The sequence below is a fragment of the Marmota flaviventris genome, chromosome 5 (assembly GCF_047511675.1).
Source record: "Marmota flaviventris isolate mMarFla1 chromosome 5, mMarFla1.hap1, whole genome shotgun sequence".
NCBI classification, from domain to species: domain Eukaryota; kingdom Metazoa; phylum Chordata; class Mammalia; order Rodentia; family Sciuridae; genus Marmota; species Marmota flaviventris.
Genome location: NC_092502.1, coordinates 7,356,707 through 7,384,128, shown reverse-complemented (window position 1 = coordinate 7,384,128; position 27,422 = coordinate 7,356,707). Strand labels below are relative to the sequence as shown.

Below are 27,422 nucleotides of genomic sequence, written 5' to 3'. Positions count from 1 at the left end.
ATTTTATCTCAGAGTAATCAATCCATAAATTCTTCCACATCCCAATGGAGTCTTTGCTCATTATTCTTTGACTTGTTGTTTGTCTGTTACCTCTGTATGGTAAAAACAGAACCCAGATCCTTTTGAAGACATTCCTTCATTCAGTCCTGCATCAACCCCATAGTGCACTTTTGCATTTTCTTTATTCATCTCCATTCATGATCATGCCCCTCAAGCTCATGTGCCCACAGATTTGAGATAGTTCCAGCTATATATGGATACATGGCCTAGATGAAAGTGTTAGCTCTGTGTATGTCCAACCATCTCAACATTTCGAGGCATCTTTCACAATGCAAATTCTTCCTAACTGTATGTTTAGCCCGTTTCTACCTGCATGATCTTCTGGCAGTTTTCACCAATCCCTGTATCATCAGACATATACCGTCCCCCTTAACCCTTGTCTCTATGTCATGCTATAGCCTTCCACATTTTCACCATTCTCTGCCTCTGGCTGATGGCCTCACTCCTCGAGTCTCCGTTCATCCCTACCTCGAGAAAAGACACCATCCACGCCAAGTGTTATTGCCTCAGGCACTTACCTGACACTCAATTATGGGGTGTTCAAACCTGTGTGTTTTAAGAACATCTCCTGTAGTCCAGGACCTAGTGAACTAGACAGAGAATGAATAACTTACAGGCCAACTGATTTTTACTCAGTACAATTGCGGGTCAAGATCTGAGATAGCTAACGCCAGAGAAGCAAAAACAGTTTATGTCAGGAATAATAGGCACCATGAGTAATGCTTCCAAAAACAGAGTGAATCCTAACAGAAGAAATGCAGGTAAAGGAAAGGAAAGGAATATGTGGTTCACTGTCAAAGGTATCACAGTGATCGTATATACACATACTTTTTTGTTGACACCAAAGTTACATGCAGTGGTTCATTAAAAATTACTATTAGGAAAAAGACATAGTAAACAGTGTGAAGTGTCTTCTTTCCATTGTAATTTTAGCATTTTTTTCTTCAAAATATCATTTTTCTTTGAGTGGTTGAATCTTTGAGATATCATGTGCATTGAATATGGTGAACTCTTGTTTTGTTGAAGCATTAGATTAGTAAAAATCCCTGCTAAATCACTCAATACACCCTGGGTGAAGAGGGACTCATCTGTAATTTCAGCTTAGTTAGAGACTGAGGCAGGCTGATGTCAGGTTCCCAGTGAGCCAGGGAATATTCAGACACTCTGTCTTCAAAAATAAATAAATAAATAAAAATAAAGGCCTTTTATTTGAAGTAAGTACTTGCGTTCTTGCCAAGGATACACATGGCTCTGGGTACAGCCACCAAGCTGACACAAGAATCCAAAAATTTCCAACAGCATAAACATTCACCTAAAATTAAACTTACCTAAAAACGTATCATTATGAAAATCAAATTGTATGATTATTACAATTATGTTTTTAGTTGGCTAGATTTTCACTCAGTCTAACTCTTTTAAGTAGTTTAAGAAAGTACATCTATGCATTTATCCCCAGATTCACATTGCCATATGTCATCAGAGGAATTGAAGGAGGGGGTTGATGGCATGGATAAAAGCCATGGACAGGTAAGTAAATGTGTCAATTTAAATTCATGGTCTATTTCTCTTCTTTGATGGGAAGGAAGATTATGCCAAACAAAATGACATCACACAATACATACTTAGAAATCAAGGTCATAATTTAATATTTAAGTCTAAAAATGTAACACAACATGAACATGAAAATAGCTTTAGAAATCACATGATTTTAAACAGAAGCTTAAAAGTAACCTTCATCTTAGTAATGTGGGGAGATTTTTTTGAGTATTGTTTCAATTTTCTTCTGTGTGACCTCCTCACGTAATGAGGATTAAATCTAAGCCTCGGAAATATCCAGTTGAAAGTTGAAGAGTATATAATTGAAATGGCCAGTGAACACATTCATGTTAAAGATCATCATTCCCAAAGGCTCAAAATTTTAGTTTCCCATTACCAGTAATCCATGATGGTATTAAAGACTCCAGTCTCCCTACACACTCCAGTATGTAGGCTGAGGCAGGAAATAGACTTAAAGGAGAAACCAAACAGCCTATTATAGAATCAGGTCCTTTCAGGATGTATCCATCAATCCTGTTTGAGTACGAACAAAAACTTTTAGTTCCTTTACTTTTCATGCAAGAAATCAAGAAAATTACTAAACATTTTTATTCCACCTCTGAAGTGGACATTAATAAAAAGAACTTGGATGCAGTTACTGGGAAGTTGCAAAATTTTTGTGGTATCATAATGCCCTATATTTTAGGAGGAGAATTTGCAAGCATTTTAGTTCAGCTGTTATGTATGTGTGCTTTTAGTGTACAGATTTTTCTTTGGGATGTGTTTGGGTCAGGCCATCATGTTCAGAATCAAATTCCCAAATGAACATATTTAACATAAAATATTTACTCACCAGTATCTCATCAAGGAGAAAGATGACCCTCTAGGAACAATCATAGCTTAAAGCAAAACATGCATATAAACAAACTGTATATTTAATGTGGTTTCTATAATACTTAATAATTAATCGAAGTTCAAAGGAAATAAGAATACTCGTAAGACTCGAAAAAAGTGATTAGTGACAATAAAATTATCATGATAAATTTTAAAAAGAACAGATAATGAAAGTGGTTATAGTAAGCAGAGATTGAAGAGGAAATCAGGATGAAATTCAATATTAATGACAATAGGAAAGAATATAAAATAAGAATAAAAATGTAATAAAGGAAATAAAATGAAAACTGAAAAAAAAATCTTAGAAAATCATATATATTGTGAAAAAAAAAAGGCACAAACAAACTCATGAAAATCTTCACAATCCCCTTAAACTAATATAACTGAAATGGAGACACTTCTGTCCAGGATTTCTAATTTTGGAAAGCTAAAGCTTTTTATGGTTTGGAGGATGCAAATATTGTCCATCAGTTTCTTTATCTGCTCTAGCTCAAAAAGGCCTTCCCTGACATTGGTGTGATCAAGTGGATCTCCTCTGCTCCTTGCTCCCCAACTCCTCCCAGATAATGCTGAGGGAACTTTGAAAGTTACAAAGGAAATTACTCTCAGTATTTGATTTTGTACTCAGAGAGATGGGTCTATGGATGTAGAAATTGCCTGATAAACCCAGTAATCCATGAAGGCTGGGGACTAATCTGTAATGCAGACCCCAATTATGGAATTTCTTACACAGTGGTCTTTTTTTTTAAGAGAGAGAGAGAGAGAGAGAGAGAGAGAGAGAGAGAGAGAGAGAGAAAGAGAGAGAGAGACAAGAGAGAGAGGGAGAATTTTTTTAATATTTATTTGTTAGTTTTCGGTGGACACAACATCTTTGTTTGTATGTGGTGCTGAGGATCGAACAGGGGCCGCACGCATTCCAGGCGAGCGCGCACCGCTTGAGCCACATCCCCAGCCCAACTCAGTGGTCTTGTACTGTGCATGATTCCAAGTCACTGAGGCCTTTTCCTATAATCTCTTGGAGCATGGGAGACATGGTCTGGTTTCAGAATCTGTGACTTCTTCTGAGAACTCAGTGAAAATACCATTCTACCTGATCTTGCCCCAGCACTTATGGGATCTTCTGTCCCTTGAATTCTCAACTAGCAGTTGTTGCTCACGTTCATTACTCCCAAAGCACCAGTTTGAAAGAGACAGTACCGCTGTGAACCTCTACTCTACAGAACGTCCACAGCAGCAACACACCTCTTCCTGATGAGAGCTTTCAGCACATGCCTGTCACTCACTATCCTGAGCCCATATGATGAGTAACCAACTAAAGTTGTGGGAGGATACCTGGCGACTGAATCATGGAAGTGTAAGGGATGCAGTGTTTCGTGATGAGACACCACTGAGAGCCCATGTACTCAGGGCAATATTGTAATTCTTAAGAGGGTGCCTTTGACTGCCTGTGTAATGTTAATAGGGGTGTAGGTATTCTAAATTATTCTCAGTAGAGTGGGTTGACCATGCCTAGTATTCATTTCATGTTTATGGTACTGCAGGCTGCCCTTTGTCTATCAGATTTAGCCTTGGCCCTTGCTGTCACAGAGCTGCAAGCACCATATGATGCATGACAGTGCCATGAACTACTATTCTTAACATAGACTACAGGTGCCAGCTCTCTCAGCAGCTCTATGTCTGGGTTTCTCTCCTGCTCCCGCCTTGATTATGGTTATGGGTACCTCCAAACCACATTTTTATGCCAAATTCAGTCTTTGAAAAGTTAGGAAAAAACTGGGTAATATTTTTAGGATATCCCAGAAAGAAAGTCGCGATAAAGTAACAGGAGTGGAGAGGCTCCTAAACACACGCTCAGATTCTGCCTGGAAGGTTTGGATTACATCAAATATTCCTTGACATTGCGGGGAAAATGAAGTCTTTCCTTTGCTGAAAAGGTTCTATTTGGCCTTAGAATAATAAGTTTCCTACTTGTTTGCTTTAAAATATCATCCTTGTATAAACTTAAGGGATTTTGATGTTACAGGTTTTATATTTTAGAAATTTTTAGGGCAGTGTTTTTATATGCTATATGAGGACTCATTTTGACATGATGGTGTATCATGAAAAACTAGTTTGCTCAAATTCAGTGCCAAGTTTCTAGGTGTTTATTTATCCATTTTTTGTGTTAAGGTGCATCTGGGCTCATTTCATATCTTTCTAATTGTGATAGAAACCACTGTAAACATTGAAGTTCCAGTGTCTCATGTGTATACAGAATCATTGTAAATTGGGTATAAGAACAAGGATTGGGAACCCTGGGCACAGGATGTTCATATTCCTTATCTTCTGATGACTCTCCATACTGCTTTTCAGATGGGAAGTCCTGATTTTCAGTCCCACAGTGTACGGTTGTACATTTTTACCCACATCCTCTCCAGCACTTATTATTTAAAGTCTTGATGAATGCCTCTCTGGATGGCATGAGCTGAAATATCAATGGAGTTTGGGAGGGTATTTCCCTGAATGCTAGATGTATTTTATGTATTTATAATGAACTTGTGTTTGTGGTTTTGAGAACATCTATCTCTTGCTTTTCTCCATTTCCTAATTGGATGGGTGAGATTCTCCTCAGCTCACCAGTCAGCATATTCCTCTCTCATAGCAAGCTAGTTTTCCCTACTGCGGCTTTACACTATTTCTTCCACGAATGCATTTCCTCTTTGAGTATCTCATATTTCTGGTTTCATCTGGTCACAGGCTCTCCATTGTGTCACTCCTGTGATTTCCCACAGCCTGTCTTTTTCTTCAAGCAGCAATGCACCAGTTCAAATGACTCCCACCTCTGCAAATAGTCAGCTTTTCAGAGATGGGAGTCACCTTTCTCTTTTGAAATACCTCTTAGTTTCTTCTCCAATGAAAGTGTTGCATACTTTACCCAAGTGTGTGTGCTGTTATGTTCATGTTACATACAGACACATTTCCTCACTATATTTTACTTTTTTAAAATAAGTTTTGACTCGGTAAATATTTTGCTGAAGTGCATTAAGTTTTCGAAGTCTCTGATGAATAAATGAAGCAAGTACAACAGTTTATCATTCCTACACAAGGTGACAGAATTGAAACTCTCATCTTACCAAGTATCATTCTTTCAGAATAAAAAATTGGCCATTCAAATTTAAAATGCTATGGAACACCAAGTGCCATTCTTAAAAGTGTTTCAAAGCATTTTTAGAACTGCTGGGCAGTGCAAAGTTGACTGATTATATACTGATGCTAGTTGTTTGGGGTATATGCTTGTCAGTGTGTATATTCGGAGGGAACACAGTTCCTATGTCCCTCATCTTGGCTTTATCCAATCAGTAGCCAGAATGATATATGAGCTCAGTTAATCTGAACTGCCTAGGACAGTGAAACTTGTACAATATATTCTTGTTCAAAATGCACTCATCTAATTTCTAATTCTGATGATTTCACAAATATATATATGGTGATAAGTAATATGTGATGATTAAAACTTCATGCAACTTATTATTGGTATTACTTTCCCCAGAGTGTCTGTAAGCAACCTACAGAAGCTTGTGCTTCCAGTATATCTGTTGGGTCCTATACACAAGCAAAGAATAGAACAAACGAACATGGAGAAGGTAAGAATGACAAAAAATGCAAAAGACATTGGTGAGCGTATTGCTTTAAAGCAAGAGCACTAAAATATTGTAATTGTTCCAAGAGTGTATGTATTATCTAGTAAGGAAAAAGAAATATAATGAGTCATATTGTATTAGGTTTCTGTCACAGGTTAAACTGGGGATATTGCTAAAAAATCTGAATTATGAGTTGCATTTTGAGACATGCTTCAATCAAAGTAAAATAGAAATGAAAGAGAAGAAGAGGATATGAACACTGAGACAGGCATTAATTACAGGGAGTCAATGAAGGAAGAGGTAGCAGTTGTACTCAGTGGAAGGAAGGACCCTCAGTTACATAAGAGGGGGGGAAAGAGCAGCATTTTCAAAATTTGGGAAGCATTTTTGAGTTTCCAGGTCCAAAGCTGAATGAAGTGTAAAGTAAAAATTTTCCAACATTCCTGACTTAGTCACAGTTGGAATGGAATAAAATTGAGGAGTGAAGAAGGAATTCCCACATTGTCAAGTTTGTTTATCACAAAAGATTCTTCATGTATAAAATCTAATGACACCAAATGTGTTGCTACTCTGTACAAAAAAATGTATAGGGTAGAAACACCAATTAGGAAAGTGGAAAGAAATAGAAATGGTTACAGAGTGGTCCCCAAATTCACAGATATCTAAAACTAAATTTGGAAAGATAATAGCTTGACTGAACTTTCATTTGAGGGTAACATCCTAGGGAGAAACCCAGAGCTACATTCTAGTTAAGGTAGAGGCAATGGATTCCAACAAAATTTATACTAGATCTCTCAAACTATAATGAATCATCTGTTGAGGCCATGATCAGAAGCTCATTGTGACTCAGAAGTTCTTTCCTTCTACATTTCCTATAGATTCTAAGGTGATTGCAATGATCCTGGTATGCCCACAGCATTTTTTGTAGCCAGGCAAAGAATGTCCCTGTGGGACAAAAAAAAAAAAAAAAAAAAAAAAAAAAACAAACAAAAAAAAACGCTAGTAGACCCTACAAACCAAGATAGAAGAAGATCAACTGCCAGAATAAATGTTGCAATAATTATGTGCATATTTCTTAGGTAGTGGGGATAACACAAAAGACAAAAATTTAAAAATTACATTTCTAACATAAAATTGCTACATTGCCAGGAAGGAAGGAGTTTGAATAACCCATACAAAAAAACAGAAAATGGAAATAAAATAGTCTCCTGCTCTAGAGGGTTTTTTGAAAAACTAGGAGAGAGGCAAAATGAGGAAGAAAATAAAGAAGTCAGCAAGGAAATTTTAGAGGGGAAAATGATAAAATGCAATTCAGCATTTTTCAGTGTGCCTGCCTTCAAACCAAAAGTGGGATGATTCCTGGTCCCCAGGTGATTGAAACAAGTAGGGACTGGAAAAATCAGGGCAACCTGCTGTACAAATCTGTCCTGCACACCCACCAGGCCCCACCATGTGTGTGGCATCCTAAGAGTGATTTAGATCAGTGACCAAGTGTTTTTGAAAATTTGTTTTTTTCAAAGATAGTTTTATTTTTGATTATTATTATTATTATTATTATCATTATTATTATTATTATTTTGGTTCTTTGGAATGAAACCATGTCCCTTTGTGCTACAGGAATACATTCCACTCCTGTGCTAAATTCTGATAACTAATTTTTGGATCGGCCAGCACACTCAAAAAAATATGTGAAATCATGACTGTATGTGTTATGGCAGACTCATTTTTAAACTAGAATTCCTTATGGAATTTATTCCTCAAATACTAAGAGTGTTACTAATGTGTTTATGTGACAGTCTTTTGAGTCCTGTCAATTCTGCCTGCTTTCAGATCACAGATTGCTGTGGATGACCATATCTAAATTCTTTATGCTTTCTCATATTTTTTAAGATGCAGGACCTGTATCTTCGTACACGGGTGAAAAGGGTAACCCGATATCCACTAAAACAGAGGAAGCAGGATTAGAAGATGTGCCACAGTCCCAGATGGGTATGAAAAAACAATCATGTTCATATTAGCTGTTATTCTAAATGCATATATCTGATCCTATTAGTTCAGAAAAAAAATAACTGATAAGAAATAAAGTATACCTTGCCCTGGATCTTGAGGTACAGGATACTTAGGTATAATAAAATGGATTAAACAATTCATAGGTCACTTGACATATGTGCTGCCATCTGACTACTTCAGCTTTGACATTGAAATTCTCCGTATTCGTCTTTCTTTCTCTGAATACAGATCTCTGTGGTCTCCAGCATTCTGCGTCTTCACATTTGTATATGTACCCTTGCCGAATTATTTATAATGATCACAAAGGTGTTCTTACCTTTTGAAACTCAACTGCAAGACTTATTTACTAAAGATATATTGTCAATATTCATTTAGAACATTTCAGTCTTGTGATCAACAAAAATCCCCAAACTTAAAACTCCAAAGCTAATGTAATCTTTATCAATGCTAATAAAAATAGTTATCATTGGACTGAGCTCTGTACTCACTTAGTAGGAATATGAGTGTGTTTTCTTTTTATGTTCAGATTTTATTGATTATGTATTTCATTTGCTTTTCAGTATCTAAAGACGTACATGCTTTATACAAGGTAAATCATCTTCTATGTTTGTGTTATATTATTAAATGCATGCTGTATGCACTGTAAAATATTTACGTATTATCTTGTCTCCAAGCACATGAAGCCTACCATTAAAAGCAAAGATACAGCTCTCAAAAAACAAAAATGGTGGAAGCAAAAAATAAAACGGAAATCAGGTAACTTTTGCAGTACAACTTCTATAAAACTACCTATGATTAAACCTTGGAAATGATAGCAAACTTTTCACTCCTGATATATCCATTTGTGCCATGTGTTGGGAGGATTTGCCCCATCAGGTCTGTGTTGGTGGTGCATCCACATTTCAAAATATTTCTGTAAATCTATGAGGAAAAGATGTTTTAAAATAACCTATATCCTAGGTGTTTCTACAATTAAACTTCCCAAATCGGAGTCATGACACTTGTCAGTTGGATTGTGAGGCTGATTTTTCTTCCCAACCCAATTTTAAAAGTAGGTCCAGGGGAGCAGGATTGAAATCCAGAATCCTGAGATGATGAGGACTTGTATTTTTCTTGAAGCCAAGATGTCAAGGCCGGTCTGTGAAATACAAGAAAATCTAATTTAAAAGACAATGTGCACTCTACCCTGACATCTAGTGTATCAACCAAATGCATCAAACTTGTTTTTATGCTAATTAGGTACTGACTTTGACAACTCTTGTGGTCAGTTTGAGGCAAGAAATAATAAAAGGAATGATCATATATACTTTAGTTTATCCCTTGCTTCTAAAGTGAACATTTGCTGGTGAACACTCTTTCCTGAAATTTTATCTCAGAGTAATCAATCCATAAATTCTTCCACATCCCAATGGAGTCTTTGCTCATTATTCTTTGACTTGTTGTTTGTCTGTTACCTCTGTATGGTAAAAACAGAACCCAGATCCTTTTGAAGACATTCCTTCATTCAGTCCTGCATCAACCCCATAGTGCACTTTTGCATTTTCTTTATTCATCTCCATTCATGATCATGCCCCTCAAGCTCATGTGCCCACAGATTTGAGATAGTTCCAGCTATATATGGATACATGGCCTAGATGAAAGTGTTAGCTCTGTGTATGTCCAACCATCTCAACATTTCGAGGCATCTTTCACAATGCAAATTCTTCCTAACTGTATGTTTAGCCCGTTTCTACCTGCATGATCTTCTGGCAGTTTTCACCAATCCCTGTATCATCAGACATATACCGTCCCCCTTAACCCTTGTCTCTATGTCATGCTATAGCCTTCCACATTTTCACCATTCTCTGCCTCTGGCTGATGGCCTCACTCCTCGAGTCTCCGTTCATCCCTACCTCGAGAAAAGACACCATCCACGCCAAGTGTTATTGCCTCAGGCACTTACCTGACACTCAATTATGGGGTGTTCAAACCTGTGTGTTTTAAGAACATCTCCTGTAGTCCAGGACCTAGTGAACTAGACAGAGAATGAATAACTTACAGGCCAACTGATTTTTACTCAGTACAATTGCGGGTCAAGATCTGAGATAGCTAACGCCAGAGAAGCAAAAACAGTTTATGTCAGGAATAATAGGCACCATGAGTAATGCTTCCAAAAACAGAGTGAATCCTAACAGAAGAAATGCAGGTAAAGGAAAGGAAAGGAATATGTGGTTCACTGTCAAAGGTATCACAGTGATCGTATATACACATACTTTTTTGTTGACACCAAAGTTACATGCAGTGGTTCATTAAAAATTACTATTAGGAAAAAGACATAGTAAACAGTGTGAAGTGTCTTCTTTCCATTGTAATTTTAGCATTTTTTTCTTCAAAATATCATTTTTCTTTGAGTGGTTGAATCTTTGAGATATCATGTGCATTGAATATGGTGAACTCTTGTTTTGTTGAAGCATTAGATTAGTAAAAATCCCTGCTAAATCACTCAATACACCCTGGGTGAAGAGGGACTCATCTGTAATTTCAGCTTAGTTAGAGACTGAGGCAGGCTGATGTCAGGTTCCCAGTGAGCCAGGGAATATTCAGACACTCTGTCTTCAAAAATAAATAAATAAATAAAAATAAAGGCCTTTTATTTGAAGTAAGTACTTGCGTTCTTGCCAAGGATACACATGGCTCTGGGTACAGCCACCAAGCTGACACAAGAATCCAAAAATTTCCAACAGCATAAACATTCACCTAAAATTAAACTTACCTAAAAACGTATCATTATGAAAATCAAATTGTATGATTATTACAATTATGTTTTTAGTTGGCTAGATTTTCACTCAGTCTAACTCTTTTAAGTAGTTTAAGAAAGTACATCTATGCATTTATCCCCAGATTCACATTGCCATATGTCATCAGAGGAATTGAAGGAGGGGGTTGATGGCATGGATAAAAGCCATGGACAGGTAAGTAAATGTGTCAATTTAAATTCATGGTCTATTTCTCTTCTTTGATGGGAAGGAAGATTATGCCAAACAAAATGACATCACACAATACATACTTAGAAATCAAGGTCATAATTTAATATTTAAGTCTAAAAATGTAACACAACATGAACATGAAAATAGCTTTAGAAATCACATGATTTTAAACAGAAGCTTAAAAGTAACCTTCATCTTAGTAATGTGGGGAGATTTTTTTGAGTATTGTTTCAATTTTCTTCTGTGTGACCTCCTCACGTAATGAGGATTAAATCTAAGCCTCGGAAATATCCAGTTGAAAGTTGAAGAGTATATAATTGAAATGGCCAGTGAACACATTCATGTTAAAGATCATCATTCCCAAAGGCTCAAAATTTTAGTTTCCCATTACCAGTAATCCATGATGGTATTAAAGACTCCAGTCTCCCTACACACTCCAGTATGTAGGCTGAGGCAGGAAATAGACTTAAAGGAGAAACCAAACAGCCTATTATAGAATCAGGTCCTTTCAGGATGTATCCATCAATCCTGTTTGAGTACGAACAAAAACTTTTAGTTCCTTTACTTTTCATGCAAGAAATCAAGAAAATTACTAAACATTTTTATTCCACCTCTGAAGTGGACATTAATAAAAAGAACTTGGATGCAGTTACTGGGAAGTTGCAAAATTTTTGTGGTATCATAATGCCCTATATTTTAGGAGGAGAATTTGCAAGCATTTTAGTTCAGCTGTTATGTATGTGTGCTTTTAGTGTACAGATTTTTCTTTGGGATGTGTTTGGGTCAGGCCATCATGTTCAGAATCAAATTCCCAAATGAACATATTTAACATAAAATATTTACTCACCAGTATCTCATCAAGGAGAAAGATGACCCTCTAGGAACAATCATAGCTTAAAGCAAAACATGCATATAAACAAACTGTATATTTAATGTGGTTTCTATAATACTTAATAATTAATCGAAGTTCAAAGGAAATAAGAATACTCGTAAGACTCGAAAAAAGTGATTAGTGACAATAAAATTATCATGATAAATTTTAAAAAGAACAGATAATGAAAGTGGTTATAGTAAGCAGAGATTGAAGAGGAAATCAGGATGAAATTCAATATTAATGACAATAGGAAAGAATATAAAATAAGAATAAAAATGTAATAAAGGAAATAAAATGAAAACTGAAAAAAAAAATCTTAGAAAATCATATATATTGTGAAAAAAAAAAGGCACAAACAAACTCATGAAAATCTTCACAATCCCCTTAAACTAATATAACTGAAATGGAGACACTTCTGTCCAGGATTTCTAATTTTGGAAAGCTAAAGCTTTTTATGGTTTGGAGGATGCAAATATTGTCCATCAGTTTCTTTATCTGCTCTAGCTCAAAAAGGCCTTCCCTGACATTGGTGTGATCAAGTGGATCTCCTCTGCTCCTTGCTCCCCAACTCCTCCCAGATAATGCTGAGGGAACTTTGAAAGTTACAAAGGAAATTACTCTCAGTATTTGATTTTGTACTCAGAGAGATGGGTCTATGGATGTAGAAATTGCCTGATAAACCCAGTAATCCATGAAGGCTGGGGACTAATCTGTAATGCAGACCCCAATTATGGAATTTCTTACACAGTGGTCTTTTTTTTTAAGAGAGAGAGAGAGAGAGAGAGAGAGAGAGAGAGAGAGAGAGAGAGAGAGAAAGAGAGAGAGAGACAAGAGAGAGAGGGAGAATTTTTTTAATATTTATTTGTTAGTTTTCGGTGGACACAACATCTTTGTTTGTATGTGGTGCTGAGGATCGAACAGGGGCCGCACGCATTCCAGGCGAGCGCGCACCGCTTGAGCCACATCCCCAGCCCAACTCAGTGGTCTTGTACTGTGCATGATTCCAAGTCACTGAGGCCTTTTCCTATAATCTCTTGGAGCATGGGAGACATGGTCTGGTTTCAGAATCTGTGACTTCTTCTGAGAACTCAGTGAAAATACCATTCTACCTGATCTTGCCCCAGCACTTATGGGATCTTCTGTCCCTTGAATTCTCAACTAGCAGTTGTTGCTCACGTTCATTACTCCCAAAGCACCAGTTTGAAAGAGACAGTACCGCTGTGAACCTCTACTCTACAGAACGTCCACAGCAGCAACACACCTCTTCCTGATGAGAGCTTTCAGCACATGCCTGTCACTCACTATCCTGAGCCCATATGATGAGTAACCAACTAAAGTTGTGGGAGGATACCTGGCGACTGAATCATGGAAGTGTAAGGGATGCAGTGTTTCGTGATGAGACACCACTGAGAGCCCATGTACTCAGGGCAATATTGTAATTCTTAAGAGGGTGCCTTTGACTGCCTGTGTAATGTTAATAGGGGTGTAGGTATTCTAAATTATTCTCAGTAGAGTGGGTTGACCATGCCTAGTATTCATTTCATGTTTATGGTACTGCAGGCTGCCCTTTGTCTATCAGATTTAGCCTTGGCCCTTGCTGTCACAGAGCTGCAAGCACCATATGATGCATGACAGTGCCATGAACTACTATTCTTAACATAGACTACAGGTGCCAGCTCTCTCAGCAGCTCTATGTCTGGGTTTCTCTCCTGCTCCCGCCTTGATTATGGTTATGGGTACCTCCAAACCACATTTTTATGCCAAATTCAGTCTTTGAAAAGTTAGGAAAAAACTGGGTAATATTTTTAGGATATCCCAGAAAGAAAGTCGCGATAAAGTAACAGGAGTGGAGAGGCTCCTAAACACACGCTCAGATTCTGCCTGGAAGGTTTGGATTACATCAAATATTCCTTGACATTGCGGGGAAAATGAAGTCTTTCCTTTGCTGAAAAGGTTCTATTTGGCCTTAGAATAATAAGTTTCCTACTTGTTTGCTTTAAAATATCATCCTTGTATAAACTTAAGGGATTTTGATGTTACAGGTTTTATATTTTAGAAATTTTTAGGGCAGTGTTTTTATATGCTATATGAGGACTCATTTTGACATGATGGTGTATCATGAAAAACTAGTTTGCTCAAATTCAGTGCCAAGTTTCTAGGTGTTTATTTATCCATTTTTTGTGTTAAGGTGCATCTGGGCTCATTTCATATCTTTCTAATTGTGATAGAAACCACTGTAAACATTGAAGTTCCAGTGTCTCATGTGTATACAGAATCATTGTAAATTGGGTATAAGAACAAGGATTGGGAACCCTGGGCACAGGATGTTCATATTCCTTATCTTCTGATGACTCTCCATACTGCTTTTCAGATGGGAAGTCCTGATTTTCAGTCCCACAGTGTACGGTTGTACATTTTTACCCACATCCTCTCCAGCACTTATTATTTAAAGTCTTGATGAATGCCTCTCTGGATGGCATGAGCTGAAATATCAATGGAGTTTGGGAGGGTATTTCCCTGAATGCTAGATGTATTTTATGTATTTATAATGAACTTGTGTTTGTGGTTTTGAGAACATCTATCTCTTGCTTTTCTCCATTTCCTAATTGGATGGGTGAGATTCTCCTCAGCTCACCAGTCAGCATATTCCTCTCTCATAGCAAGCTAGTTTTCCCTACTGCGGCTTTACACTATTTCTTCCACGAATGCATTTCCTCTTTGAGTATCTCATATTTCTGGTTTCATCTGGTCACAGGCTCTCCATTGTGTCACTCCTGTGATTTCCCACAGCCTGTCTTTTTCTTCAAGCAGCAATGCACCAGTTCAAATGACTCCCACCTCTGCAAATAGTCAGCTTTTCAGAGATGGGAGTCACCTTTCTCTTTTGAAATACCTCTTAGTTTCTTCTCCAATGAAAGTGTTGCATACTTTACCCAAGTGTGTGTGCTGTTATGTTCATGTTACATACAGACACATTTCCTCACTATATTTTACTTTTTTAAAATAAGTTTTGACTCGGTAAATATTTTGCTGAAGTGCATTAAGTTTTCGAAGTCTCTGATGAATAAATGAAGCAAGTACAACAGTTTATCATTCCTACACAAGGTGACAGAATTGAAACTCTCATCTTACCAAGTATCATTCTTTCAGAATAAAAAATTGGCCATTCAAATTTAAAATGCTATGGAACACCAAGTGCCATTCTTAAAAGTGTTTCAAAGCATTTTTAGAACTGCTGGGCAGTGCAAAGTTGACTGATTATATACTGATGCTAGTTGTTTGGGGTATATGCTTGTCAGTGTGTATATTCGGAGGGAACACAGTTCCTATGTCCCTCATCTTGGCTTTATCCAATCAGTAGCCAGAATGATATATGAGCTCAGTTAATCTGAACTGCCTAGGACAGTGAAACTTGTACAATATATTCTTGTTCAAAATGCACTCATCTAATTTCTAATTCTGATGATTTCACAAATATATATATGGTGATAAGTAATATGTGATGATTAAAACTTCATGCAACTTATTATTGGTATTACTTTCCCCAGAGTGTCTGTAAGCAACCTACAGAAGCTTGTGCTTCCAGTATATCTGTTGGGTCCTATACACAAGCAAAGAATAGAACAAACGAACATGGAGAAGGTAAGAATGACAAAAAATGCAAAAGACATTGGTGAGCGTATTGCTTTAAAGCAAGAGCACTAAAATATTGTAATTGTTCCAAGAGTGTATGTATTATCTAGTAAGGAAAAAGAAATATAATGAGTCATATTGTATTAGGTTTCTGTCACAGGTTAAACTGGGGATATTGCTAAAAAATCTGAATTATGAGTTGCATTTTGAGACATGCTTCAATCAAAGTAAAATAGAAATGAAAGAGAAGAAGAGGATATGAACACTGAGACAGGCATTAATTACAGGGAGTCAATGAAGGAAGAGGTAGCAGTTGTACTCAGTGGAAGGAAGGACCCTCAGTTACATAAGAGGGGGGGAAAGAGCAGCATTTTCAAAATTTGGGAAGCATTTTTGAGTTTCCAGGTCCAAAGCTGAATGAAGTGTAAAGTAAAAATTTTCCAACATTCCTGACTTAGTCACAGTTGGAATGGAATAAAATTGAGGAGTGAAGAAGGAATTCCCACATTGTCAAGTTTGTTTATCACAAAAGATTCTTCATGTATAAAATCTAATGACACCAAATGTGTTGCTACTCTGTACAAAAAAATGTATAGGGTAGAAACACCAATTAGGAAAGTGGAAAGAAATAGAAATGGTTACAGAGTGGTCCCCAAATTCACAGATATCTAAAACTAAATTTGGAAAGATAATAGCTTGACTGAACTTTCATTTGAGGGTAACATCCTAGGGAGAAACCCAGAGCTACATTCTAGTTAAGGTAGAGGCAATGGATTCCAACAAAATTTATACTAGATCTCTCAAACTATAATGAATCATCTGTTGAGGCCATGATCAGAAGCTCATTGTGACTCAGAAGTTCTTTCCTTCTACATTTCCTATAGATTCTAAGGTGATTGCAATGATCCTGGTATGCCCACAGCATTTTTTGTAGCCAGGCAAAGAATGTCCCTGTGGGACAAAAAAAAAAAAAAAAAAACGCTAGTAGACCCTACAAACCAAGATAGAAGAAGATCAACTGCCAGAATAAATGTTGCAATAATTATGTGCATATTTCTTAGGTAGTGGGGATAACACAAAAGACAAAAATTTAAAAATTACATTTCTAACATAAAATTGCTACATTGCCAGGAAGGAAGGAGTTTGAATAACCCATACAAAAAAACAGAAAATGGAAATAAAATAGTCTCCTGCTCTAGAGGGTTTTATGAAAAACTAGGAGAGAGGCAAAATGAGGAAGAAAATAAAGAAGTCAGCAAGGAAATTTTAGAGGGGAAAATGATAAAATGCAATTCAGCATTTTTCAGTGTGCCTGCCTTCAAACCAAAAGTGGGATGATTCCTGGTCCCCAGGTGATTGAAACAAGTAGGGACTGGAAAAATCAGGGCAACCTGCTGTACAAATCTGTCCTGCACACCCACCAGGCCCCACCATGTGTGTGGCATCCTAAGAGTGATTTAGATCAGTGACCAAGTGTTTTTGAAAATTTGTTTTTTTCAAAGATAGTTTTATTTTTGATTATTATTATTATTATTATTATCATTATTATTATTATTATTTTGGTTCTTTGGAATGAAACCATGTCCCTTTGTGCTACAGGAATACATTCCACTCCTGTGCTAAATTCTGATAACTAATTTTTGGATCGGCCAGCACACTCAAAAAAATATGTGAAATCATGACTGTATGTGTTATGGCAGACTCATTTTTAAACTAGAATTCCTTATGGAATTTATTCCTCAAATACTAAGAGTGTTACTAATGTGTTTATGTGACAGTCTTTTGAGTCCTGTCAATTCTGCCTGCTTTCAGATCACAGATTGCTGTGGATGACCATATCTAAATTCTTTATGCTTTCTCATATTTTTTAAGATGCAGGACCTGTATCTTCGTACACGGGTGAAAAGGGTAACCCGATATCCACTAAAACAGAGGAAGCAGGATTAGAAGATGTGCCACAGTCCCAGATGGGTATGAAAAAACAATCATGTTCATATTAGCTGTTATTCTAAATGCATATATCTGATCCTATTAGTTCAGAAAAAAAATAACTGATAAGAAATAAAGTATACCTTGCCCTGGATCTTGAGGTACAGGATACTTAGGTATAATAAAATGGATTAAACAATTCATAGGTCACTTGACATATGTGCTGCCATCTGACTACTTCAGCTTTGACATTGAAATTCTCCGTATTCGTCTTTCTTTCTCTGAATACAGATCTCTGTGGTCTCCAGCATTCTGCGTCTTCACATTTGTATATGTACCCTTGCCGAATTATTTATAATGATCACAAAGGTGTTCTTACCTTTTGAAACTCAACTGCAAGACTTATTTACTAAAGATATATTGTCAATATTCATTTAGAACATTTCAGTCTTGTGATCAACAAAAATCCCCAAACTTAAAACTCCAAAGCTAATGTAATCTTTATCAATGCTAATAAAAATAGTTATCATTGGACTGAGCTCTGTACTCACTTAGTAGGAATATGAGTGTGTTTTCTTTTTATGTTCAGATTTTATTGATTATGTATTTCATTTGCTTTTCAGTATCTAAAGACGTACATGCTTTATACAAGGTAAATCATCTTCTATGTTTGTGTTATATTATTAAATGCATGCTGTATGCACTGTAAAATATTTACGTATTATCTTGTCTCCAAGCACATGAAGCCTACCATTAAAAGCAAAGATACAGCTCTCAAAAAACAAAAATGGTGGAAGCAAAAAATAAAACGGAAATCAGGTAACTTTTGCAGTACAACTTCTATAAAACTACCTATGATTAAACCTTGGAAATGATAGCAAACTTTTCACTCCTGATATATCCATTTGTGCCATGTGTTGGGAGGATTTGCCCCATCAGGTCTGTGTTGGTGGTGCATCCACATTTCAAAATATTTCTGTAAATCTATGAGGAAAAGATGTTTTAAAATAACCTATATCCTAGGTGTTTCTACAATTAAACTTCCCAAATCGGAGTCATGACACTTGTCAGTTGGATTGTGAGGCTGATTTTTCTTCCCAACCCAATTTTAAAAGTAGGTCCAGGGGAGCAGGATTGAAATCCAGAATCCTGAGATGATGAGGACTTGTATTTTTCTTGAAGCCAAGATGTCAAGGCCGGTCTGTGAAATACAAGAAAATCTAATTTAAAAGACAATGTGCACTCTACCCTGACATCTAGTGTATCAACCAAATGCATCAAACTTGTTTTTATGCTAATTAGGTACTGACTTTGACAACTCTTGTGGTCAGTTTGAGGCAAGAAATAATAAAAGGAATGATCATATATACTTTAGTTTATCCCTTGCTTCTAAAGTGAACATTTGCTGGTGAACACTCTTTCCTGAAATTTTATCTCAGAGTAATCAATCCATAAATTCTTCCACATCCCAATGGAGTCTTTGCTCATTATTCTTTGACTTGTTGTTTGTCTGTTACCTCTGTATGGTAAAAACAGAACCCAGATCCTTTTGAAGACATTCCTTCATTCAGTCCTGCATCAACCCCATAGTGCACTTTTGCATTTTCTTTATTCATCTCCATTCATGATCATGCCCCTCAAGCTCATGTGCCCACAGATTTGAGATAGTTCCAGCTATATATGGATACATGGCCTAGATGAAAGTGTTAGCTCTGTGTATGTCCAACCATCTCAACATTTCGAGGCATCTTTCACAATGCAAATTCTTCCTAACTGTATGTTTAGCCCGTTTCTACCTGCATGATCTTCTGGCAGTTTTCACCAATCCCTGTATCATCAGACATATACCGTCCCCCTTAACCCTTGTCTCTATGTCATGCTATAGCCTTCCACATTTTCACCATTCTCTGCCTCTGGCTGATGGCCTCACTCCTCGAGTCTCCGTTCATCCCTACCTCGAGAAAAGACACCATCCACGCCAAGTGTTATTGCCTCAGGCACTTACCTGACACTCAATTATGGGGTGTTCAAACCTGTGTGTTTTAAGAACATCTCCTGTAGTCCAGGACCTAGTGAACTAGACAGAGAATGAATAACTTACAGGCCAACTGATTTTTACTCAGTACAATTGCGGGTCAAGATCTGAGATAGCTAACGCCAGAGAAGCAAAAACAGTTTATGTCAGGAATAATAGGCACCATGAGTAATGCTTCCAAAAACAGAGTGAATCCTAACAGAAGAAATGCAGGTAAAGGAAAGGAAAGGAATATGTGGTTCACTGTCAAAGGTATCACAGTGATCGTATATACACATACTTTTTTGTTGACACCAAAGTTACATGCAGTGGTTCATTAAAAATTACTATTAGGAAAAAGACATAGTAAACAGTGTGAAGTGTCTTCTTTCCATTGTAATTTTAGCATTTTTTTCTTCAAAATATCATTTTTCTTTGAGTGGTTGAATCTTTGAGATATCATGTGCATTGAATATGGTGAACTCTTGTTTTGTTGAAGCATTAGATTAGTAAAAATCCCTGCTAAATCACTCAATACACCCTGGGTGAAGAGGGACTCATCTGTAATTTCAGCTTAGTTAGAGACTGAGGCAGGCTGATGTCAGGTTCCCAGTGAGCCAGGGAATATTCAGACACTCTGTCTTCAAAAATAAATAAATAAATAAAAATAAAGGCCTTTTATTTGAAGTAAGTACTTGCGTTCTTGCCAAGGATACACATGGCTCTGGGTACAGCCACCAAGCTGACACAAGAATCCAAAAATTTCCAACAGCATAAACATTCACCTAAAATTAAACTTACCTAAAAACGTATCATTATGAAAATCAAATTGTATGATTATTACAATTATGTTTTTAGTTGGCTAGATTTTCACTCAGTCTAACTCTTTTAAGTAGTTTAAGAAAGTACATCTATGCATTTATCCCCAGATTCACATTGCCATATGTCATCAGAGGAATTGAAGGAGGGGGTTGATGGCATGGATAAAAGCCATGGACAGGTAAGTAAATGTGTCAATTTAAATTCATGGTCTATTTCTCTTCTTTGATGGGAAGGAAGATTATGCCAAACAAAATGACATCACACAATACATACTTAGAAATCAAGGTCATAATTTAATATTTAAGTCTAAAAATGTAACACAACATGAACATGAAAATAGCTTTAGAAATCACATGATTTTAAACAGAAGCTTAAAAGTAACCTTCATCTTAGTAATGTGGGGAGATTTTTTTGAGTATTGTTTCAATTTTCTTCTGTGTGACCTCCTCACGTAATGAGGATTAAATCTAAGCCTCGGAAATATCCAGTTGAAAGTTGAAGAGTATATAATTGAAATGGCCAGTGAACACATTCATGTTAAAGATCATCATTCCCAAAGGCTCAAAATTTTAGTTTCCCATTACCAGTAATCCATGATGGTATTAAAGACTCCAGTCTCCCTACACACTCCAGTATGTAGGCTGAGGCAGGAAATAGACTTAAAGGAGAAACCAAACAGCCTATTATAGAATCAGGTCCTTTCAGGATGTATCCATCAATCCTGTTTGAGTACGAACAAAAACTTTTAGTTCCTTTACTTTTCATGCAAGAAATCAAGAAAATTACTAAACATTTTTATTCCACCTCTGAAGTGGACATTAATAAAAAGAACTTGGATGCAGTTACTGGGAAGTTGCAAAATTTTTGTGGTATCATAATGCCCTATATTTTAGGAGGAGAATTTGCAAGCATTTTAGTTCAGCTGTTATGTATGTGTGCTTTTAGTGTACAGATTTTTCTTTGGGATGTGTTTGGGTCAGGCCATCATGTTCAGAATCAAATTCCCAAATGAACATATTTAACATAAAATATTTACTCACCAGTATCTCATCAAGGAGAAAGATGACCCTCTAGGAACAATCATAGCTTAAAGCAAAACATGCATATAAACAAACTGTATATTTAATGTGGTTTCTATAATACTTAATAATTAATCGAAGTTCAAAGGAAATAAGAATACTCGTAAGACTCGAAAAAAGTGATTAGTGACAATAAAATTATCATGATAAATTTTAAAAAGAACAGATAATGAAAGTGGTTATAGTAAGCAGAGATTGAAGAGGAAATCAGGATGAAATTCAATATTAATGACAATAGGAAAGAATATAAAATAAGAATAAAAATGTAATAAAGGAAATAAAATGAAAACTGAAAAAAAAATCTTAGAAAATCATATATATTGTGAAAAAAAAAAGGCACAAACAAACTCATGAAAATCTTCACAATCCCCTTAAACTAATATAACTGAAATGGAGACACTTCTGTCCAGGATTTCTAATTTTGGAAAGCTAAAGCTTTTTATGGTTTGGAGGATGCAAATATTGTCCATCAGTTTCTTTATCTGCTCTAGCTCAAAAAGGCCTTCCCTGACATTGGTGTGATCAAGTGGATCTCCTCTGCTCCTTGCTCCCCAACTCCTCCCAGATAATGCTGAGGGAACTTTGAAAGTTACAAAGGAAATTACTCTCAGTATTTGATTTTGTACTCAGAGAGATGGGTCTATGGATGTAGAAATTGCCTGATAAACCCAGTGATCCATGAATGCTGGGGTCTAATCTGTAATGTAGACCCTAATTATGGAATTTCTTACACAGTGGTCTTTTTTTAAGAGAGTGTGAGAGAGAGAGAGAGAAAGCGAGAGAGAATTTTTTAATATTTATTTGTTAGTTTTCGGTGGACACAACATCTTTTTTTGTATGTGGTGCTGAAGATGGAACCGGGGCCGCAAGCATTCTTAGTTTCTTCTCCAATGAAAGTGTTGCATACTTTACCCAAGTTTGTTTGCTGTTATTTTCATGTTACATACAGACACATTTCCTCAGTATATTTTACTTTTTTAAAATATGTTTTGACTTGGTAAATATTTTGCCGAAATGCATTAAGTTTTCGAAGTCTCTGATGAATAAATGAAGCAAGCACAACAGTTTATCATTCCTACACAAGTTGACAGATTGAAACTCTCATCTTACCAAGTATCATTCTTTCAGAATAAAAAATTGGCCATTCAAATTTAAAATGCTATGGAACACCAAGTGCCATTCTTAAAAGTCTTTCAAAGCATTTTTAGAACTGCTGGGAGTGAAAGTTGATTGATTATATACTTTTTTTATTGGTTGTTCAAAACATTACAAAGCTCTTGACATATCATATTTCATACATTAGATTCAAGTTGGTTATGAACTCCCAATTTTACCCAAAATACAGATTGAAAGTTGACTGATTATATACTGATGCTCGTTGTTTTGGGTATATGCTTGTCAGTGTGTATATTCTGTGGGAACACAGTTCCTATGTCCCTCATTCTGGCTTTATCCAATCAGTAGATTATATAAGAACTCACTTAATCTGAGGTGCCTAAGACAGTGAAACTTATGCAATATAATCTTGTTCAAAATGCACTCATCTTATTTCCAATTCTGATGATTTTTAAATAGACATATGATGATGAAATTAATGTAATGATGAAATCTTCATGCAACTCATTATTGGCATTATTTTCCCCAGAATGTCTGTGAGAAACCTCCAGAGGTTTGTACTTCTAGCATATCTGGTGTGTCCTCTTCACAATCAAAGAATAGAATAAATGGACATAGAGAAGGTAAGAGTCACGAATAATGCAAAATTCATTGCTGAGCCTATTGCCTTAAAACATGAGCACTAGTATATTTTAATTGTTTAAAGAGAGTATGTGTTACCTAGTGAGGACAAAGAAATATAGTGAGTCATATGGTATTAGGTTTGTGTCACAGGTTAAACTGTGGATATTGCTAAAGAAACTGAATTAGGATATGCATTTTGATACATGCTTCAATCAAAGTAAAGTAGAAATGAAACAGAAGAAGAGGGTATGAACACTGAGACAGGCATTAATTACAGGGAGTCAAGGAAGAGGTAGCAGTTGTACTCAGTGGAAAGAAGGACCCTCAGTTACATAAGAGGGGTGAAAGAGCAGTGTTTTCAAAATATGGGAAGCATTTTTGAGTTTCCATGTTCAAAGCTGAATGAGGTGTAAAGTAAAAATTTTCCAACCTTCCTGATTTAGTCACAGTTGGAATGGAATTAAATTGAGAAGTGAAGAAGGACTCCCAGATTGTTATGTTTGTTTATCACAAAAGATTATTCATGTAAAAAATCTAATGACACATAATGTGTTGGTATCTGTACAAAGAATGTATAGGGTAGAAACACCAATTAGGAAAATGGAAAGAAATAGAAATGGTTACAGAGTGGTCCCAAAATTCACCTATATCTAAATTTGGAAAGTTATAGCTTTTTATAAACTTTCATTTAATGGGTACCACTAGGGAGAAACCCAGAGCTACATTCAAGTTAAGTTAGAGGTATTTGATTCCAACAATGTTTACATTGGAACTCTCAAACTGTAGTGAATCATCAGTTGAGGCCATGTTCAGATGTCATTATGACTTAGAACGTCTTTGCTTGTACATTTCCTTTAGATTCGAAGGTGATTCCAATGATCCTGGTATGCCAACAGCATTTTTGTAGCCAGGAAAAGAATGTCCCTTTGGGAAATTAAAAAAAAAAAACAAAAAACACTAGTAGATCCTACAAACTGGGAAAGAAGAAGATCAAGTGCCATCATAAATATTGCTATAATTCTGATCATATTTCTTATGTAGTGGGGATAACACAAAAGACAAAAAATTTAGAAATCGTATTTCTTTTTTCTCTTTTTAATATTTTATTTTAAATTATTGCATATGACAGGATGCATTACAATTCATAGTATACTTATAGAGCACATTTTTTTTATATCTCTGTTTGTACACAAAGTAGAGTCACTCTGTTCATATACATGTATGAAGATACATGTATTTAGGTCACAAGTACATTCTTATTAATATTTCCACATATTAATCTTAGTTTTCAAACCCTAACCCCAGCTCACTAAAAATATTTGATATTACCCTTTCCAAAATTCTGTATCTATAATTACTGTAATTAAAGTTTATGTACACAAAATAAATTTTAGACTGTATTTTGCCATTTTTTTTAATTTTGGATGTTAAGTTTGCTTACATATCAAAATATATCTTATATAGGAATTATTAATTTGTCCCCTTATACACAAACTATATATTCATAGGACTTACACTTTACTGTTCCCTGTGTCAGATCCTGTATATTTATATTAGTTTCCATGTATATTTTCAAAGTATAGTCCTTTTTGTTAATTAATTTTTTTATTTATATATGACACCAAAATTAATTACCATTTATATTACACATGTAGAACACAATTTTTCAAAACTCTGTTTGCTTACAAAGTATGTTCACAAGGATTTGTGTCTTCATACATGTACTTTAGATAATGATGTCAATCACATCTCACCATCATTTCTAACCCCATGGCCCCCTCCCTTCCACTCCACCCCTCTGCCCTAGTTCATCTATTCCTCCCATGCTCCCCCTCTGTACCCCACTATGAATCAGCCTCCTTATATCAGAAAGAACATTCAGCATTTGGTTTTTTGGGATTGGCTAACTTAACTTAGCATTGTCTTCTCTAACTTCATCCATTTCTCTGAAAATTAGAAATCATATTTCTAAGATAAATTTGCTACATTGGCAGACAGGAAGTAGTTGGAATAACCCGTACAAAGAATGTAAAATGGAAATAATGAAGTCCTCTACTCTAGAGGGTTTTGTTTTTGAAAAAGCTAGAAGGGAGGCAAAATGAGAGAGAAAATAAAGAAGTTAGCCAGGTAATTGTGGAGGTGAAAAAGAGAATGCAATTCAGCATTTTTCAGTGTACCTGCTATCAAGCCAAAGGTGAGATGATTCCTGGTCCAGAGATGATTTAAACATGTAGGGACTGGAAAAATCTGGGCAACCTTCTGAAACAAATCTATCCTGCACACCTACCAGGCCACACACCATGTGTGTAACATTTATAAGAGTGATTTAGATCAGTGACTTAGTGTTTTTGTACCTTTTGTTTATTGGAAGATAGTTATTTTTATTATTCTGGATGATGATGATGATGATGATGATGATGATGATGATATTGGAGCTTTGGAATGAAACCATGTCCGTGGTGCTGCAAGAATGCACTCCATTCCTGTGCTTAATTCTGATCTCTAGATGCCTCATTTTCTGATGAGCCAGCACTTTCAGAAAATATGTGATATCATGTCTGGTGTTTTATGTCAGACTCATTTTTTTTTAACCAGAATTCTTTATGGAATTTATTTCTCATACACCAAGACTGTTTCTAACATGTTTATATGAAAGACTTGGAAACACAATACTTCATTCCTATCTGTCAATTCTGCCTGCTTTTGGATCACAGTTTGCTGTGGATAGCCATATTTGAATTCTTTATGCTTTCTGATATTTTTTCAGACGCAGGACCTGTATCTCTGTACAAGGGTGAAAAGGAAATCATGATATCGACTAAAACAAAGGAAGCAGGATTAGAAGATGTGCCATGCTCCCAGATGGGTATGAAAAAACACACATATATGTATTACCTATTATTCTAAATGCATATATCTAGTCCAATTAATTCAGAAAAAAACAGTTTGATGAGAAATAAAGTGTACATTTCCGCAGATCTTGGATGAAAACTTTTTAATAATAAGACAAATGAGGTAGAGGATACTCAGTTATAATAAAATGGATTAAAGAATTCATAGGTCACTTGACATATGTGCTGCCATCTGACTACTTCAGCTTTGACATTGAACTTCTCAGGTTTCTCTTTGCTTCTCTGAATACAGATCACTGTGGTCTCCAGATTCTGCATCTTCACATTTGTATATGTACCTTGCCTAAATATTTATGATGATTGCAAAGGTGTTCTTATTATTTGAAACTTAACTACAAGTTTTAATTACTAAAGATATTTTCTCCATATTGATTTACTACATTTCAGTCTTGTGATTGTACTCAACAAAATCCACAAACACAAAACCCCCAAGAGAATGTAGTTTGTATCAATGCAAACGAAAATTGTTATCACTCAGACTGAGCTCTCTACTTATTTCATAGAATGATGAATGTGTTTTTCTTAATATTCAGGTTTTATTGATTATATATTTCACTTGCTTTTCAGGCTCTAAGGATGTACATGCTTCCTACAAGGTAATTCATCTTCTATATTTATGTGATATTATTAACAGTATGCTGGATGTACTGTAAAATACTTATATAATATCTTGTCTCCATGCACATCAAGCCGACCATCAAAAGCAAAGATAAAGATCCAAAAAAACCAAAATGGAAGAATGGAACAAAAACACTGGAGTCAGGTAACTGTTGCAGTACAACTTCTATAAAACTGCCTGTGTTTAAACCTTGGAAATGATAGCAATCTTCTCACTCTTAATATATCCATTTTCTGCCATGTGTTGGGAGGAGTTGCCCCATCGGGTCTGTGTTGGTGCTGCATCCACATTTCAAAATATTTCTGTAAATGCCTGAGGAAATGATGTTTTAAAATAACCTATATCATAGATGTTTCTACAATTAAACTTCATGACACCTGTTAGTTGGATTGTGGGGCTGATTTTTTTTCCCACCCAAATTTTAAAAATAGGTCCAGGGGAGCAGGACTGAAATCCAGAATCCTGATATTATGAGGAATTCTAGTTTTCTTGAAGCCAAGATGTCAAGACCAGTCTGTGAAATACAGGAAAATCTCATTTATAAGACAATGTGCACTCTACCCTGACATCTAGTGTGACATCACATGTCTTATGTGCATCAAAGTTGTTTTTATGCCACTTATGCCCTGACTTTGAAAACTCTTGTGGTCAGTGTGTAGCAAGAAATAATAAGATGTATGGTCATATATACTTTAGTTTACCCCTTGCTTCTAA

General features: G+C 35.9%; 1 protein-coding gene across 1 annotated transcript in view; it reads left to right on the top strand.

Moving 5' to 3' along the window:
• The window catches only part of LOC114081255 (uncharacterized), a 143,556-nt gene that overhangs the window by 73,716 nt on the left and 42,418 nt on the right, over positions 1 to 27,422 (top strand). Inside the window, exons 31-43 of the mRNA XM_071612787.1 lie at positions 1,517 to 1,587; positions 6,020 to 6,113; positions 8,001 to 8,099; positions 8,681 to 8,709; positions 8,795 to 8,876; positions 11,001 to 11,071; positions 15,509 to 15,602; positions 17,466 to 17,564; positions 18,146 to 18,174; positions 18,260 to 18,341; positions 20,466 to 20,536; positions 23,083 to 23,176; positions 25,945 to 26,043. Coding sequence (XP_071468888.1) covers positions 1,517 to 1,587; positions 6,020 to 6,113; positions 8,001 to 8,099; positions 8,681 to 8,709; positions 8,795 to 8,876; positions 11,001 to 11,071; positions 15,509 to 15,602; positions 17,466 to 17,564; positions 18,146 to 18,174; positions 18,260 to 18,341; positions 20,466 to 20,536; positions 23,083 to 23,176; positions 25,945 to 26,043 — 1,014 coding nt within the window. The remainder of the gene's footprint in view (positions 1 to 1,516; positions 1,588 to 6,019; positions 6,114 to 8,000; positions 8,100 to 8,680; positions 8,710 to 8,794; positions 8,877 to 11,000; positions 11,072 to 15,508; positions 15,603 to 17,465; positions 17,565 to 18,145; positions 18,175 to 18,259; positions 18,342 to 20,465; positions 20,537 to 23,082; positions 23,177 to 25,944; positions 26,044 to 27,422) is intronic.